Raw genomic sequence first — 18650 nt, 5'->3', positions numbered from 1 at the left:
CAACACACTCTACCATTAATCATTACTATCATCACTACTGCAGCTATAGGTATCATTTGGAAAATGTCACTTTCTTAACCAAATTCATTGGAATTGTTTTTATTTTAAATATTGCATAGCCATGAGTTATGGTGTCCAGGATTTTCAGAGTTTTAGACAAGAGGGAAATGAAACATTTCAAAATGAAAGCAATTATAGACCCTAAAGAAACCCAAAACTTGAAGGAAAAGTGGACATGAAAATGGAACACTTTAAAAATTGGTTATATAATTTTAGAAGTTCAAGTAGGTAATAAGACAGCTTAATCTTCATGAGAGAAATATAAATAATTCCTATTGTTACCAAACAGCAGTGGAGTGGTATAAAAAATGTCAGCTGGGTTTATGGCAAGTGGTATTAGCACAGGAAGTGAATTGCATGTGTTGGTGCATGGGAGGTCTCCCTAATGGTGAGGATAAAGCAGGTAGTGCCAGCAGGGAGCAACCACTTTGCCCCTCTGTGTGGACCTCAGGGGAAGGAAGGGAACAGTCAGAGAGTCTGCAGACTATTCATTTTAGATTTATAGGCTAAAGGTCAATATATGATGGTTGCTTAGAAGAAGATGGTGGGCTAGGTACATGGGGTTAGTGAACCTTGTCCTAGTGGCATGTGGCTATTTTCATGATCTTAGTCAAAGTGTGTGGGTACCACATACACCATAATCCTCATGCTCAACATCTGTTATCATGTTTTTCTTTGCAAATTGTTGTGTCCTTTATGTGCCTGGGAACAATCCCACAGACTATTCTAAAATAAACCCCATCATTTTCTGAGACTAAAATTCTGTTAACTGTATTGTTGCAATTTATTCTAGTCACAGAATGCATCTGTGGGTTAACATACAAAAATAAAAATTGCTTTGACAAATACATTTGAATAATAAAAAAATGAATAAAACAAAAATAAAAACCCCTGAAACCAGTTGTTTTGATTTACTAGCAACTTCTGTTGACTTAAATCATCTGCTAGTATTTATAGAAAATACGTTTTGTTTGCTTCTGTAAGTGAAATTGGCAAAACAGGAGTGTGTAAGCTCTAGGTTTTTTCACTTGGTTTCTTTTAAAAGTGGACATTACTATCTGTACAAACATTTTGTTCAATACTGTTGGTGTGCAACTCAGATTTCAACCAATGTGCAATCCTTGAAAGTTTAATGTTTCTTAGACTTTCAGTGATGTTATCTGATAACTATGTTAAACCTCTGCAAGGTTTGCTTTACAGAGATTATTCAAATTACTTAGAAAAACTCTGAAATGCTGCATATAGTTTGTGGCTCTTGAAAAATAAGTAAGGGATGCTCATGACCTGTTAGATTTGGCTGTGCAAGTTAGTGATGCAAGGTCATAGTTTTACTAGCAGAAAAGGCTACAAAAGTAGTTGCCAGAAACACTTATTTTCTCAGAATACCTTTGGTTTGTGACTCTGGCAACTCTCAGTTGTTTCAATTTATTTTTCTTCTCTTTGGCAAACCTAATCTGCTTTATTTTATTTATTAAAGTAAACTGTTATTAACCTCTTTTGAGGTAAGAAGTCCCGTTATCTAAGAGGCTGATTTCGGTTTGAGTCAAATAGTCCAGTTTGTATTTTTTTTTTATGGTTTATAGTTGTTTGGTTTATTTTGTTTTTCTGTAAGCCTCCGTGATACTTAAAAAAAAGTCTGACTTTTTCAAGCATGTGCTTAAAAAAGCAGGTGAGAGGAGTTGAAATTTTCTCTTAGAAAACTATTAAGTCAAACTATTAACTAAGTTGTACAGACTTGTGATCTGTCTTAGTGTAATGATACTTGTCTCAGTAGATCATATGTATACTTGACTGCAGTTGATCTACTACTGTTTTTGATGCTCTTTTTTAATGCACAGTTGCATTAATACATTAATATTGGCTTGCTGGATATGATATAGCAGTGTACCCATAATTATAATTTTAAGGTGTTCTAGACACACCTGCACAATGCTTTTCTCTTGAAATAACTTTTAGATCTGTGCCTTATTCAGAAGAGCTACTCTGTGATTTTGTTTTTTTTTCCCATTGAAACAACCTTGCTATTTTATTTTTTTAATTTCTATTTGATATTTTTATTATCAGAAGAGCAAGTTAATCAAATGCAGCTAATCTGACCTGGATCATTTTGTATTATATATGCTACCACACTTCTAATATACTGCATTACTATGGAATTCCTACTATAACAAATATGGTTCAAACCATGTCATGATGTTATGCTCTTTATAAACTAAATAATGGACTGTCATTTCCATCTGTCAGGGTTTGGGAGATTTTTTTTTTTGCTGTTAAGTTTCAGCCAAAGAATTTCAACACCTCCTCATGATAAAAAAAAATCAGACGCTATTCACAATTTAGTTACATGGGGCAGGTTTTCTGAGCTGCACAATAAAATTATTTTTTCCCCTTTCTTACACCAAAGCAGCTTATGATACTAAGAATTGCTGAAGAGAGTCCTAAGACTCACATGGGACGCAGATCAGCTACACAGAAATCTTTGTTTCTTAGGTCTTCTTCCTTTAAGGGAGTTTGTTTCAGCTTGCTGAAGTGACTTAATGATACTATTGCCCTTACTTCAACATTATTATTATCATTAGATAAGCATTGACAACTGCTATTTTTCAGGGCTTATCAAATAAGAAAACATTTCTTCTGGGACTTGGGGAGTAGTGGAATTGTAGGACTGGACTAAATGGGTCTTGACAGTCATATACCTTGTGTCTGTTACAATCTATAGTTGCACATTCTAACACTTACCCTCAGTATGTTTGCAGATGACATGAAGCTGAGCAGTACAGTTGACAAAACATAAGAACAGGATGCCATCCAGGGGGATCTGGACAAGCTTGAGGAGTGGGCTAGTGAGAATCACAAGTCCAGATGCAAGGTGCTACACCTGGGTCAGGGCAATGCCAGACATGAGCACAGACTGGGGGAAGAAGTCATTGAGAGCAGCCTTGCAGAGAAGGACTTTGAGGATGTCATGGATGGAAAGCTGGATGTGATCCAACACTGTCTGCTCACAGCCAAGAAAGCAGACCACATCCTGGGTTGCAATGAAAGAGGGGTGGCCAGGAGGTCCAGGGAGGTGATTCTGCCCCTCTGTTCTGCCCTGTTGAGATCCCACCTAGAGTGCTGTTTCCAAGTCTGGGGCCCTTAACACAAGAATAACATGGATTTGTTGGAGTGGGTCCAGAGGAGAACCATGAGGATGATAACAGTGCTGGAGCACCTCTCCTTTAATGACAAACTGAAAGAGCTGGGGTTGTTCTGCCTGGAGAAGGGAAAGGTTCAGGGAGGCCATATAGCAGCCTTCCAGTACCTTAAAGGGGCTTATAGAAAGGAGGGAGAAAGCCTTTTTGTACAGGCAAATAGTGACAGGACAAGGAGCAATGGCTTCAAACTGAAAGATTATATGCTAGGACTAAATTCCTTACTCTGAGCGTGGTGAAGCACTGGAACAGGTTGCCCAGAGAGGTTGTGGATGCCCCATCCCTGAAAGCATTAAAGGCCATGCTGGATGTAGTCTTGAGGAAGTGGAGTCCTGGTCTCCTGGATGTATCTCTGCCCATGGCAGGAGGATTGAAACCAGATGATCTTTAAGATGTCTTCCAACCCAAACCATTCTGTGATTCTGTGTGCTGGTTTTCTTTGGAAAACCCACCACAGATGAAAATTCATGCTCTCTTTAAACAATGTATTTGAACTGCTTTGTGCCGGCTTTGACATGTGAAACTGCAGGATAACTGGTTAGATAACTATATGATCTTTAAAAATAAAGCATCAGTAGTACCTAATAAAGATGTGAGTAATGTTTTTCCAGCAAAGATGGATTCTGTTTGACAGTTGCAAACTTTGTCCATTCATTGTACAAAATCTTGCTGCTGGTGCCAGTGATCTTATTTAGAACTGTCTTCCCAGAAATTAAAGGAAGATAGGCAGTTCTTCAGTAATTTTTACTGTCTCTTCTTGATTTATGTCCCAAGATAATATCCTAAGACAGGTAAGGATGACAACAGGAGGGCACTGGTAAGTGGAAAGTTAATCTCCATTGCATATAGTCTTTGTTCTTTTACAGTGAATGTTATCTCCCAAGCATTTCAAATATTGTTTTATCATTTTTCTTCATAATTGAAACTATAATCTAAAATTAAAAAAGGTATAAATTATTGACTTACAGAAAATTACTGTGGGAGGGGAGAGGGCATGATAAAATGCTCTCTGTGTAATAGTGGTGTGAATTGCAGGCTGGTTTGAAATGAGAAATAAATAGGCTTTGTTGTGTATTCAGGGAATTTGAATTTTAAATGTTCTGAGACAAACATTGAAGTGTGATGGTTTAGGAAGAACTTGGGGCATGAGGTGGGGGGCATGCTCAAGGTTACTTAGTTGGGTTCATGCTCAATAAACAAAGCTCGCTGTACTGAGTTATGGTTTGACACTGTGTAACTGGCAGATTTTTCCTCTCAGTGCTTTGTTAACACCAGTCATACAAGATTCCTTAGAGGTTACTGAATTGAGCATTGGGCTTAATGGACAAAACTGTGTGAAGTAAATTCAAGGACAGAAGCTAAAAGTTTTAAATATAGTGTGTTGTTCCCAGACAACAAATAAGCTCTCACTACCTCCGTTGCTCTCTCTCTCCCTCTCTCACACACACCAGTGCAATGAGGGAGAGAATCAGAAGAGCAAAAGCAAGAAAAAAATGCATGGGTTGAGATAAAGACAGTTTAGTAAGTAGGATGCAGAGGCAGTCACTTGCCAACTCCCATACCCAGACTGATACACAGCCAGTCTTTGTACAGTGCCTAGTTTGGAAAGACTACCTCACAGAGTTCTTGGTGAGCATGATGGTGTGGGATCTGCCTTTGGTCAGGCAGCATTAGCTGTCGTGGCTGTGTCCCCTTCCAGCCTGTTGCCTTCCCCCATGCAGCTTGCTGGGAGGGCAGAGTGAGAAACAGGCAGCCTTGACACAGTGTAGGCACTGCTCAGCAATAGCTAAAATATTGGTGTCTTACCAGCACTCTGTCACAAACTAAAATGCAGCACCATATAGGCAGTACAGAAACCTACAGCAGTCTCCTCCTCCCTGAAAGAAAGTATAAGAAACTAAAGGTAAATCACCAAGATATTTTTAAGCTTGTATAATGACGAGCTCATTCTTGAAAGTACTAAAAGCTGAATGTGTTACTTCATGTTGTCTCAGCAAGTATAAAAGGCATTTAAATTAATTTCTCAGATTACTTTAAAATTGTCAATAAACTTACTAGGTAGCATTCCCTTAGTGACACCCTGCTGTGTGCGGGATGTACATTATGGAGGGTAAAAATGTTTTTGAAGCTAAAATGAATGAAGGCTCTTTTAAAAGGTGTATGGTAATGTGTGGAATTACATTCTGTTGTAGTGATTCACATGAGAATCAGTCTTTTTAGTGCTGTCATTTGGTTATAAACTGTACTGTGAGCACATTGGTTAGGATTTATCTGACATAACTTTAGATGTGCCTGTCTGAACTACTTGTCCTTTTATAGTCAGTTTAATATATATGTACTTATAGTGAAAGTACTACGTTCCCAGAGAAAGATTTATTTCATCCCGATGCTGCATCTAAAACCAGCAAGATGAATTACTTCTCTAAAGCAGCTTTTACTTTCCAATGATGATAAAGGGAATTTTGAAAATTAGCCTAGATGCACATACCTGTAATTCACATCTCCAGACCTCCATTCACCACTTAAGCATTTAAAACTGAGAAATACCTGCCTAAGATTTAAGACTTTTTTTACCTTTTGTTTTCTCCGTATTATATTGATAGGTTAACAAATGTCGTATCTGTCAGTGAACACTTACATTTATTCCATTTAGCATTCGAAATGCTTTTACCTAAAGAGATCTTCTTTTATGTGGCTGAAGAAGAATCTTCTTAAAAATCAGAATTAATTGTTTAGTGATCTAATGGTTTAGTTAATGACCAGAAGATAGTAACTTTTTTTTTTCCTGCTTGGGCCAACTACTGCTTTTCTCAGACTACTGTTTTAATGCTTAAATTGGAGCCCTGTCTTTATAATAGAAGCAGTAGCAGTCTGATTCCACGTATTTTGAATTGATTATGAAATCAGTTCAATGTTGTTTTGTAGAAAAGATGTTCCAGTTTTGGCAAGAATTCTTCAGTGTTATATGATGACTTTTGATGTCAAGGATAAGTGTACTAATTTTCTCTTAGAAACAATGAATTGATCTGTGATTTTATGAGATTTTCGCTCCTATTCCAGCAGTTCATTTCCATCTTCTTTCCTGTGGAAATGTGTGCCAAATGCCAAGTCAGCTGTTTTGCTCTGCCTAGAAAGATAGATGAACATCAGGGAAAGGAAGAGAAATAATTTGTTTCCAAACTGCTCACCCCCTATACCTACAAGGAAAGATTGTTTATTGTAGTTGTGTATGTGTATATTTGAACCTAAACTGCTTCAGTCCAAAATACATAAGGGTTCTTGTTGTGTTGACTGCACTCATGTATTTTTGCCCTCATAAAAGAGCAAATGTGATCGTAGTTAGTTAGGAGAGAGAAGGTAGGAGTGTCTTGGTGTAGATTGGGCCTGGATACTGTTAGGGTTGTAGTAATTATACTATTGTGATAATTCAATTTTTTAGTGGCACTGTCTGTCTAATATTCTGGAATTCATATTCTTGATTTTTTTTAAAATAAATTTGGATAGGATTCAAAGTTGAAGGAAGTTAGAAAGCAGTGCTTATTTGACATCAATGAACTGCAAATTCAGAGATTTAAATGCTTGAACACTTCCATTTCTATAGTTCTAATCTATGTCTTTCATCAACACAAATACATAAAATAAAAGTTTGTTACTGTAGATAGGTAAAGATGGTTACAATAAAGACCTTTGATTTTGTGGCAGGTAAGTACAGTCATATTTCACTTTATGATGGGTGAATGTGAAGCTGAATAGCATCTTTGCCTGCCCAGAAGTATGTAGGGATTAAATACAAAAAAAAGGAACAACAGATGTATTTGGATAATACCTTTTTCTCCTTGTATGCAACCTTGAAATTAAGAGGACATTTGAAGAAGTAGAAAAAGCTGAGAAAAATACATTTTTAATGATTAAAATAAGTTTTGATAGTACTGATTAGTAGTTCTTAAGACTGCAGATCAGAGGACTAGAGAGAAATATGTGAAAAATATTAAACAGAAATGTCCAGTTTGGCTACCATAAAATTTATTCCAAAGTATGTGTACAGAAAATGGTAAAATAGACTATTCTTAAAACATTTTGGTACTTCATCTATTTAAATTGAAAGTAGTTGCAAATAAAAATGTTTTATTTTGTCTCCCTGTAGTTCAGATTTTCACATTTTATGGTTCTTATTCTATTCATATTTGTCATTCTTTTTTTAGCAGGATACACTAATGTATTTCATTTAACCAAAAAAAAATCAAATGCCTCTCATATTTCCTTTTGTATCTTATGCGCTTCTTAAGATCCTTATACTTGACAGTTTTTTGAGGGTTTTATCATGGATGACACTGTGTTGAAAAAACTGTCATATCTTCAGGATTTTTTTAAAAATCATCCTAGAAAAAGTTTGAACCTCTGCTTTCTTTGATTTTTTTACCATTCAATAGCGTCATCTTCCTGGTGTTTTATTTGTTTATTTCCTCTAAGATTGACTGCCATGTTTCTATTCTATGGTGTTGTTTTGGGTTTTTTTTCTGTGTTCAGTTGATGCCTTTTCAAATTGAGTCAGCATCTCTTATTTGAGAAGAGGAGGCTGAGGGGGAACCTCATTGCTGTCTACAGCTTCCTGAGGAGGGGAAGTGGAGAGGGAGGCTTTGAGCTCTTCTACCTGGTATCCAGTGCCAGGGTGCATGGGTGTGGTTCAAAGCTGAGTCAGGGGAAGTTTCTAGTGGATGTTAGGAAGTATTGCTTTAGCAAGAGGGTGGTCAAACACAGGAACAAGCTTCCTGAAGAGATGTTTGTTGCCCCAAGCCTGTCAGTGTTTAAGAAGTATTTTGATAAGTGTGTTATCAATATGCTTTAACTTTCAGACAACCTTAAAGTTGTCTGGCAATTGGACTAGGGGATTGTTCTAGGTCCCTTTCAACTGGAATATTCTATTTTGTGTTAATTTCAATCCATTTTTCATAACTTGATTTTAAGAATCTGGTACTAAATAATTCCAATTTTTGCAAGTTAACTGAACAATTTAATTCTAGATGTTCAGCAGCACATACTCTATTTCAAGAACTGGTGTGAATATGCTATCTGAGATATGTAGACAATGTCTCTGTTTTAAGGGACCATTTCTTCTCTGCCCAGATCAAAAGGGCATAAAAAACCCCATCCTAAGTTCTGCATAGATGTGGCAGCTTAAGAAGAAACACTTTTATTACATAGCATAATGAATGGCAGAAAGTTACTGAAGAATGGCCACTGTTTTCAGAAAACTGGAGATTCTGAGTAGAACAGCTGCTTTTGTTAGTTTAGGTTAAGGCATGTTCTTGGAGCAATTTGCAAGGAGTGTCAACCTGTCATTGTAAACATCCTCAGTATAGGGAATATATTTATTACTGCCCATTCAGTATTACTTCAGGAGGAGTTATGTTTGCTAACCACAGTCATCTGACTTGGAACCATGATCTGAACTTTAGTTTGCATGTTGTGAAAGATGCAGAATTGTTAAAAAGTGATACATGAGCTTGACAAAGTACAAGCAATGTTTCAGGATACTTAATCACAGTGGAAGCATAGTCTTTACTGGATATTAAATATTCCTTAGAAGAATGAAAAGACTGAGTGTTAGAAATAAGAAAAAAGATTGTATTTGAGATCTATGACATGGAAAGAACACTGATTTATGGTATGACATACTGACTGCTATAAGGATTTCTATTTATGTGTTCATATTGTACTCCAAGTGAAATTTGTTATTACAAAGACTTATTACAGAAGTCTTCCATATGCTGTATTAAAACTAAGTTACTTCATGGCAGTAGGATTTAACTTTTTGGTATGTGGTACTGCATCCAAAGTGGTACTCAACTTATAAATTTGCAAATTCATTGTGAATTTTTAGTTGCATACTGACAGTTTTTCATGTGGCATAGTTATGTAAAGTAGCACCCACAAGGACTTCAAGATTTGTGAGCCTGTCATTCTGTACACATGAGTAAAACTATAATAGTATAGAATTGCTTGACATTTACTAATTTTGAATTTTTATGCATGGTTGCCCAGCCAGTTGATATCAGAAGAATCTTTGCAACTCTCAGGAGGTGTTTTTTTTTTTTTAATTTCATTTAATGGTTTCTGGCTCTTAAGCAAATGTCGTTGTTTCATTAGTATTAGCACATGTTACCAGCTCATTGTTACTGTAGATTTCCACTGATCACCTCCCCATACTGTGAAGACTGGTTATGCCTCTTTTCTTACTGCCTTGCTTGGGAAATGCAGGTGCAGAAATGTTGTTACAGGATAAGTTTTCTGTAGTCAATTTTCTACTTCTTTTATTGACTGAATTGTATTTGATTGCACATTTTAAAGCAGAGTTTGTTGCTTTTTATTGCTTCTTGAACACAATTTAACCATGTTCATTTTTTTCTGTATACTCCTTTTTTGTTTAGATATTCCTGGTTGGTTTAGACTTCTTTTATCGTGACTGTTAATATCCTCAAGTCATGATGATTTTTAGGATGACTACTTTAAAGAAGTTACCCTGCATTTTTGCCATCCTCCCCCTCATCATCAATTAGTTCATTAATTTGTTTCCGTTATTAAGGAATTTGATTTTAATGATAATTCTGGTCATTGTCAGTGGCTGAAACATGCTTAAACTGCATGTAAGGTACATTTTAATGTTTTTTGGGGTTTTTTTTATGAAGTAAGCAGTCACTCTGATGGATTATAAATCTCTACCTAATGGACAAGTATCCTGCTGGACAGTTTGTAGCCCAGTAGAAGATTCTCCATAAAACCAGATTTTTTTACATTCAGTGTATTTTTAATGCAGATTTGCTGGGATACTTTATAAAGAGAGAGCACTTGTTTCTAATAGTACTGAAATATCCCATCACTTCAGGAACTCGATTTCAGTCTTTTAAATGTTACATATTAGTATATTGACTTTGATTAGCAAGCAGATACAGTTTGAATTATTTTAGTCTGTAATTAATTATTTACGTCTGTTTTACTCATTCTCTCTGTGCTTGGGGGGGTTGGCAGTTGCTTATCTCAAACCAAGACACTGGGTTAATTTAAATTAGGAAGAGTTTTCAAGTGAATAGTGTTTGAGGAAAGGAGATCAATTTGCATTGTACCTCTTATTTCCAACTGAGGCATTACTAGATTTTTCCCTTGGTTTTAAGTCCATGTTATCAAAAACAAACAGTGGGATTCATCTCACCTGTATTAGGTATCTGAAAGTTGTATACCTAAACATTAACACAGAGTTATGAGGTTGAAACAGAAGTCTGGAAGTTCTCTTGTCCAACCCTCTTGCAAAAGCAGGGCCAGTTAGAGCCGGTTGTCCAGGTCTGTGAGCAGGTGACCTTTGAATGTACCCAGTGTTGATGACTCCACAAATACAATTTTTCATCCAAGTTTTCCTCCATGGAAGGAAATGGAAAAAAGTAGACACTTCCAGGGGGTGCTTAGTTTGGTCTTAGTATAAGCATCTAAGAGAGTTCAATTGAAGGTCGTCTACAGGTGCCTATTTTACCTCTGTGTGTTTTTAACATAATCTCAGAGAGGCTTATCCAGGTGAAGAGATACCTAAAAATGCAGCAACCCAGATTGCTGGAGAAGTGTGTGCCGGTGGCGGTGTTTTCAGAAATAGAACTCCACCTGGGTTTCTTGAAAAGAGAATTAAAACTCTGTTAATCTATTTCATGATTCTAAAGAATGACCACAGAAATACCGTGCTTCTAATACTAAATTTTTTTTTGCCTTCCCTTGGTACACATTATGTGTTTACCAAATATGCAAATATATGATATGCAGTCACAAGTTTTAAATTAAAGCAGTAATTATAATTAGGTTAATAGTTTTATTTGAATGTAATTAAATGTCAGGAGAACTAAGGAGATAGTCAATTTGTATATTTAGCATATTAGAAGCTTTTATGTTAGAAAATTATAAATTGGTTATTAGCAATTAATTGATAGAGAAAAAGTAATTTGAAAGTGAATGAAAAGTATGAATTAGTAGAAGCCAAAGTTAGTTGCTTACTTGTATTAATTCTGTCCAAAGTTTGGGCCTGAAAGAAGTCATGAATATTTGGATAGCTTTAGCTGTAAAAAAAGCTTGCATAGTATTTCAACTTTTTTCTTTTTTTTTTTTTTGTTTAATTTCCAGGCGATACTGACTGGTTTTAAATAGACTAAATAATTGCCTTCTATTAAAGGTGACTTGAAATTATGCATTAATTCTCTGAGTATCTTTAATATCTTTAATTTGAAACATGTTAATGCAATTTTGATTATATAAATTCATGAAACAAACAGAAAAGAATGTCTTAGAATTATTTTAGAATTAATTTTTTGTGTTATTTTCTGTAATATATTTGCAGTTACTGAAATGACTGTTACTGACAGGCTGAGAGAGTTGGGTTTGTTCAGTCTGGAGAAGGAAAGGCTTCAGGGAGACCTTACAGCTCCTTCTAGAACCTAAAGAGGACCTGCAAGAGATCTGGAGAGGGACTTTTTACAAGGGCATATAGTGGTAGGATGAGGGGGGAAAAGGCCTTCAGCTGGAAGAAGGATAGGCTTGGATTAAATATTAGAAATTCTTCACTATAAGGGTGGTGAACTCTAATAGGTTGCCCAAAAAGATTGTGGACTCCCCATCCCTGGAGATGTTCAAGAAAATGTTGGATGGGGCCATGAGTATCTGGGTCTGCTGGGAGGTTCCCTGCCCAAGGAACTACATGATCTTTAAGGTCCCTTCCAACCCAAACTATTCTGTGATTCTATGAACTTTAATGTTTATGCTTTCCAAATTCTTCAAAGTTACTAAGATAAAATAGGATGCATGACAGTTAACCTTTGTTTCCTTAAAAAGTGAAAGAGGTTTTTGTCATTAAAAGGGGATTTTTTAAAAACTAATCTTCATATTGAGCTCAGTAGTTATGCAAGTGACTTATTGTAATTATTGAATTCCATTTCTGAAGATATACTTGGTCTTGACTGTATCTTCTTTTGTTGTTCCCCCCCGCCCCCCTCCCCTCCCCCCAATACAAGCCTGGTAGTTGTGCTATTTAATTGGAACTCAGGACTCTGGATAGTGTTTTGCAAGTCCCTGGAAGGACAAGAGTCAGGCTGAGTGCTTGTTCCTCTCATGGTGCAGTCTCTCCCTTGCACTGGCAGTAGGTTTCCTTGACCACACAATGAGCTGATCTGTGGTATAATTACACAAGTTTTCTTTGTATGTGTTGGTCCGGAGCAGGTCACTGATTCTTCTTTTTGGCATGACTGCACGACTGTTTGGGTGGGACAATGGAAGGGGCAATGAGGTCTTGCAGCCACACAATAAAGGAGAAATGTTGGCTTATGTCTGGAGAAAAAAGGAAAATTATTTTTAGTGTCTTTTTTTTTCTGAGTAGACAAATTTCAGAAAAGGGTAAAAAACCGTCAATTGCTTTTGAGCTTTTCAGGTTCTGCACTGCGGGTTTGGGCCAGGCTATCATTTCAAATACTTTGTAGGATGGAATACTTCAAATATATTTTGATTTAATTTTATTAAAATGTTGTATTCAGTACTGTGACAAAATTGAAGATCGTATTTTATGATATCAGTGTGTATATTTTCTACAAGCTGTGTTTTGTATAGCATAATTGTTAGTTCGCACTTAGAGAGCATAGCTGTGAATTTCTCTTATCAAACCTCTCTCATCAGGCAAAACATACTCAGTATTGGTCACAATGAAGGTATGAAAGACACTAAACTATGTATTTCACAATGTAATGCTGTTCTTACTTTCTTTTTCAGCTGGTTGGTGGCGAATTTGATCTCGAGATGAACTTTATAATCCAGGATGCAGAGAGCATTACATGCATGTCAGAGCTTTTAGAGCACTGTGACGTAACATGCCAAGCAGAAATCTGGAGTATGTTCACAGCAATTCTACGAAAAAGTGTGCGTAATTTACAGACTAGCACAGAAGTTGGCTTAATTGAACAGGTGCTGCTGAAGATGAGTACTGTGGATGACATGATTGCAGGTAAACAATTGCCAGCTGAGAAAATATTATTGCATTCTTGAACTGCCAATGTTTTCTGCTTATGAAGGGGTGTGGGATGTCTTGGTTTTTACTTAAAGTGTTGTTTTTGTTAGTAGTGCTATTGAATCAGAAGTGCTATTTTATCAGTTTCAGGGAAATGACAAAAATATTCTTTGTCTAAAATATATGTAGATAGATTATTTCAGATAACTGTCTTTTAATTAATCTGAGAAGATAAGGGTATCTTAATGATAAAAATCCTGAGTTTTAACATAGGTAAAAGCAATACAGTTAGGCTTTGTAACCACATGGTAATATTTTGGTTTTGGAGTACATCTTTTTTTTTATGTTAGAATTGTTATGATGCATTTTAAACATAACCTCATCTGACAGTGTGTCAGAAATTGTTCATCGGTTTGAATGCTGGACATATGAATTATGTTAAACAGTCATTTCATAATGTATAGCTATGATCCCTAACATGTCTTTTAATTCTTTATACTTGTGAGTTTAAATATCCTATAATTTCTTGCAGCATTTAAAAAAAACAGCATACTTTTCTTACTGAAAATAAGTGATGAAGTTACTGCCACAGCTAAGGTTTTCAGAGCATGTTTAAAAGAGTTGATGTTATTCCATATTACATCCTCTCAATAATGGGGTGCAGATTGTAATCCTGGATTACTTGGTTAGAGGAGCAGGGTTGATTGTCATATTTAAATATGGCAGCTGAGGAGATACATATGATTATTATTTATTTTCGTAGAGAGGGAATTTAGGCAGTGTGAAAGTAGTTCTTAATTTTTATATAGTTTATGACTGACAGGATACTTGAACTGTGAGGCATTTTTGAAAGAATGAAGAGGTTTACCATCCATAACTCTAAGATTTTAGTTGGTGATTTGACTCCTGACACATATAGATGTTTTGTGGAACAGTAAACTAGCAAGGATTTCAGATGAGAAGGAAGAGTAGGATAACAGCAGCATGAAAATTGGATTATTGAGGAATGATTTTGTACGCTGCTTCTTTTTTTGTTTGATATTTATAGAGGTACCTGTAATACGTATTTGGAAAAGCTACCTTCTGTTTTTCAAAGCAAGTCATAATCACCATCTTGTTGTTTAGAAATGTGTATGTAAATGCTAAAATTAGAAGTGTTATAATAAATACTATAGTGTGAGATTCAGACTGAAGTATAACGGACCAATAGAGTCACAAATGCTGATTTTCATCCAATAAGTTTTGTGCAGTACTTTTAAATATGTCAGAATAGTGTAAGGGTGAAGATACTTTTTATTCCATGCTAACTATAGCACGTTATATGATGAGAACACATATTTCTATCCTGAAGTTTCTCAGGTTTTACTCATGGAACTAATGTTCTTACATGAGTAATCACACCAATAAAATTTGTCCAATTGGAGCTTCCCTAAGTAGTACTTCTGTACAGGGCATATAGGACTGTAATAATGTTTCTCTTAGACAGAATTAAAAAAAAAAAAAGCTTAGCTAATTGTAGAAGTCAGAAATCAAGAGCATAGGATCTGGCTTTCAGGAACATTTGCGAATTGAAAAACCACTGAGTTTACAGATATTATTATAAGCCAGGGGTAGTACATTAAAAAAACAAAACAAACCCTAATGAATCCTCTACCTCATTAATCTTTTTTTTCTGAAAGTGGTTACACAGTATTTCAGAAAGAGACCTTCTGCAGAAAAAAACATCAGTAAACTTGCTCTTCAGTATGCTTACATGGATGAAGGAGCACATATTTAATTTAAAAACAAAACTGAAATTGGAATTCTAATGAAATTTTAAATCTGCAGTATGTCTCAAATTATCTGTGTAGTCTTCTATATATCATGAACAGAAATTGAACAGAGGTTGAACAGAATCACACTTTGTAGAGTCTCCCTCTGATAACTGCAAGTAGATGAGAATATGAGTTTTTTGAGAATTTTTCTGAACAAGACATGGAAGCAACCAAATTAGTAATTTTGCTTTTATCTCTTAATCTCTGTAAGCACCCCACCACCCTTTTATAAATGGTAACAATGCTGGTAAATAGTCAGAAGTAACAAATATAGTAATGTAGTAACTATTTCAATGTTAGATGTTTGATGACAAATCAGTGACAACTAATGCAGTATCTATGCTCCCTAACCTGCTATGCAGATGTTGAGATCATGTTTGACACAAGGTGACTGTAGAACTTTGCCCCAAGTATTTCTATGAACTTTCCAAACTCAGGGAATAAAGTAAAAAATTTCATGCCAAAAGCATTTTTAACATTGAAGGGAAGATGTTTTGAACCACAGCAGTGTTAGTTTTTACTCCTAGGAAGTTAGTACCAATAACCATCACTTTCTTCTCAAAACATTTGCTAATCCTCTGTCAGCCCAATGTTTTGAAATTGGCTTTTATCCTCTGTAAAGGCGACCGGTTTTCTAGGATTTTTTATTTGGTTTTCCTGAGAGTCACTTATTTGTTTTTAGGTCATCTCACTTGTACCTTTGTGAAACACTGTGATTAGACCTAGATAAGGTTTAAATAGACAAGATAGGCATAATCTCTGTTTTATGTTTTGGCAGCACACTTTCAGGACCAGTCTAAGTCTGAAGCCACTCTTCTCTGGTTTTATAAAAAGCAAATAAACATGTACCCAATCTTTTGCAGTGAGAAGAATTTCCTGTCTGTTTAGATGAAGACTGTCAGATTCATGAGGTTCTCAGTACCTTAAATATCCTGTTTTGTGTAGTTTTACAGATTCTGTAGTCAAGAATAAAGCCTAATCATTTTGAAAGTCAATTGCATCCAAATGGGCTCATTGTCATTTGTATTTCAAGTTGCTTTCCAGAAGCATCACCTGTCAGAAGTCATCTTTGTACTGTGATAGTCTATTGTACTAATATAGAGAATAGTCAGCCATTTTAACAATGGTTAAGGGGAAAAGAATACTAAATATTTTTATAGATATTTGGTGTTGTACTGTGCTTTGGTTGTTTGTTTTTTTATTATTTGTTTTGGGGTTTTTGTTTTGGTTTTTTTTGTTTGTTTGTTTATTTGTTTTTTAACAGTTTCACAGAATCTTCCCTAAGGGGTTCACATTTTACACTTCTCTGTTTTCAAGTGATGAGTGGTGAAGCAGATCATCTGATCTGAGTTGCTCTTTAGGACAAGTGTGTCAGTAGTGCCTTCACTGAAGTCTGAATGGTGTATGAGAAAATAGGCTGAACTCCTATAGAGTAGATATGTCTCCCTTAAGTCCGATTTTATTTCCCACACTTCAGTTGTGATGCTGTAGGTAATTGTTCTAGAATTGCTGGGACTGAATTCTTAAGCACTGAAACAGTTCCTAGTTTTCAAGCAACAGTGTTGAGTTCTGACTGCCCTGTCATTAATGGGATGTTAACAAGCTCTTTCAACTCGTTCCATAAGAAAAACTGCAAAATTATCACTTTCTGTATTTCCAACCTGTAGAAATTAATTTACATCACCAACAAGAGGTAAATTCACAATTTCATGGCCATGTAATATTAAAAGCTGGAAGAGGAATGAGAGTAGTTTCCTGAAGTTGTGTTTCCAATGCTGTTTAGTATGTCTTCTAAAGTTAATGCCAGGCCATTTGTTTTGATATATGTGCATTGTTACTTGACAGACAAGCAGGCTTTTTTATTACTGTATTTTCATATTAAGTGACAGATTTAAACATTGCTTCAAGGTTGCTGGTTAATTTATAGATTGTATGAAAACTGCCGAGTATGAAACTATTCAGAAGATGCCATTGGTAGAAATGAGAAATGCATTAAAACTGAGAAAAAAAATGCCTGTTTTCTCCTGCACTTAATATTATTTTACACAATCTTGTTTCTGAAATGAGATCATAGATTCCAGTTATATATGTAATCTTATTTAGTATGAAAAAATAGACATTAAAAGAATCCAATTGTAGTATGTTTTTTGACCTTTGTCCATTTATAGATGAGTGGATTATTAGGATTTATGAACCAGATGTAGCTGACTCTTTTATGAGATTTATAATAAATATGAATAAAGTTATGTAATAGATGGCAGTTCTTTTTAAGTCTTGTTATATTGAAATAAGAAACAAACCTTCTCTAGAGAAGTTCACAGCAATATGTTTAAGTAATCTTAAGTGCTTTGACTTCCACAGATGTTGTTAGTTTTATCTCTACTTATTACCTACTGGGCTGCAATCTTCCAGGTCATTGTTTTACCCAAAGTTACATTATTAGGGAGCTTACATTTCCGTCCTCAATATTTAATTCATTACTTATAAATATGTATTTCTAATGCCTGTAGGTTATCAACATCTTCAGTAGAAATAAGAATTTTTCTGTGTCATAAGTTACTGTAAGACTGAAACAAAGCAGCGCATGCTCAGTGATTTTTAGATCTTGCCAATCATTTCTATGTTGACTGTATTAATTTAGGCTTTTGTTGTCTATGTTACAAGATTATTTTTTTTACCAATGTTCCGATTTTTATGAGACAACTTTGCTTGTACACAGCATTTTTTCTCTGTAAAGGAAGCAAGATTTGAAGTAGCATGATCAGAAAAGCAACCTAAGAATAGAAAATAAGAATTGGGAAATTCTTAGCCCAAGATTAGTATTCTCTTATGCTTATTTTCCTTTCTGAGTTTTCAGTGTGTTACTGTTCTCAGTTTCTGATCATTTACAAGATATGCAAATCACTGCCAGCATCACACTGCAGGCTGGAGGCTGTGCAGGGAAGGGGGCAGATGCTTGTAGGTACCAGAGGAGGAGCTGAGTCATGGAATTCAACACCATGAAAAAAAAAAGGCATTTAGTTTTCTTAGATGTGTTTTGTTTTCCCTTGATTCTGTCAGAGATTTAATGGGGCACTAATTTTAAAGGAAGATTAGGGAAAGGGGGAAAAAAACCATGTGCTTGAACATTAGGAGTGTGTTCAGACCTTATGGTGAAAATGTTTTCTCAGTTGCAGTGTTGGGGTTTTTTTTCCCTTTCTTGATATATATTTTGACTCCCTGAACAGCTTGTTACATCTCCTGTAAATTAAATGGTATTTCATTCTTCACACAAGCCCTTTGCTTGCTAAGGTCCAGAGACTAGTTTCATAGTCAAAAAAGTTAAATAGATACTGGTGGTTTCGCTCAAAAACACATATGTGTGGATTTGCAGAGAGAAAAGTTCTTTTAATACAAAATATGAATGTGAAATGTCATTGAAAAAATTGGATGCTTCCCAAGGCTTCTCTTTGTCAGACTGTGAGAGACATCCTGTCACTAATGAACAAGAAGAACATGCAGTCATACAAATAAAATATAAATTTATATGTAGAAGCCTATGTCTTCTACAAGTTGTTT

The 18650-nt window shown here is 35.5% G+C and overlaps 1 protein-coding gene across 6 annotated transcripts in view; it reads left to right on the top strand.

The window, feature by feature from the left end:
• The window catches only part of NBEA (neurobeachin), a 488059-nt gene that overhangs the window by 79470 nt on the left and 389939 nt on the right, over nt 1-18650 (top strand). For all 6 annotated transcript variants that reach the window (XM_071552778.1, XM_071552759.1, XM_071552769.1 and 3 more), the window contains exon 2: nt 13044-13275. In XM_071552778.1, the coding sequence (XP_071408879.1) occupies nt 13044-13275 (232 nt within the window). The remainder of the gene's footprint in view (nt 1-13043; nt 13276-18650) is intronic.

Source organism: Pithys albifrons, chromosome 1 (genome assembly GCF_047495875.1).
Source record: "Pithys albifrons albifrons isolate INPA30051 chromosome 1, PitAlb_v1, whole genome shotgun sequence".
Taxonomy (NCBI): domain Eukaryota; kingdom Metazoa; phylum Chordata; class Aves; order Passeriformes; family Thamnophilidae; genus Pithys; species Pithys albifrons.
The sequence above is the reverse complement of the archived record's forward strand: the minus strand, read 5'-3'. Positions and strand labels throughout refer to the sequence as shown.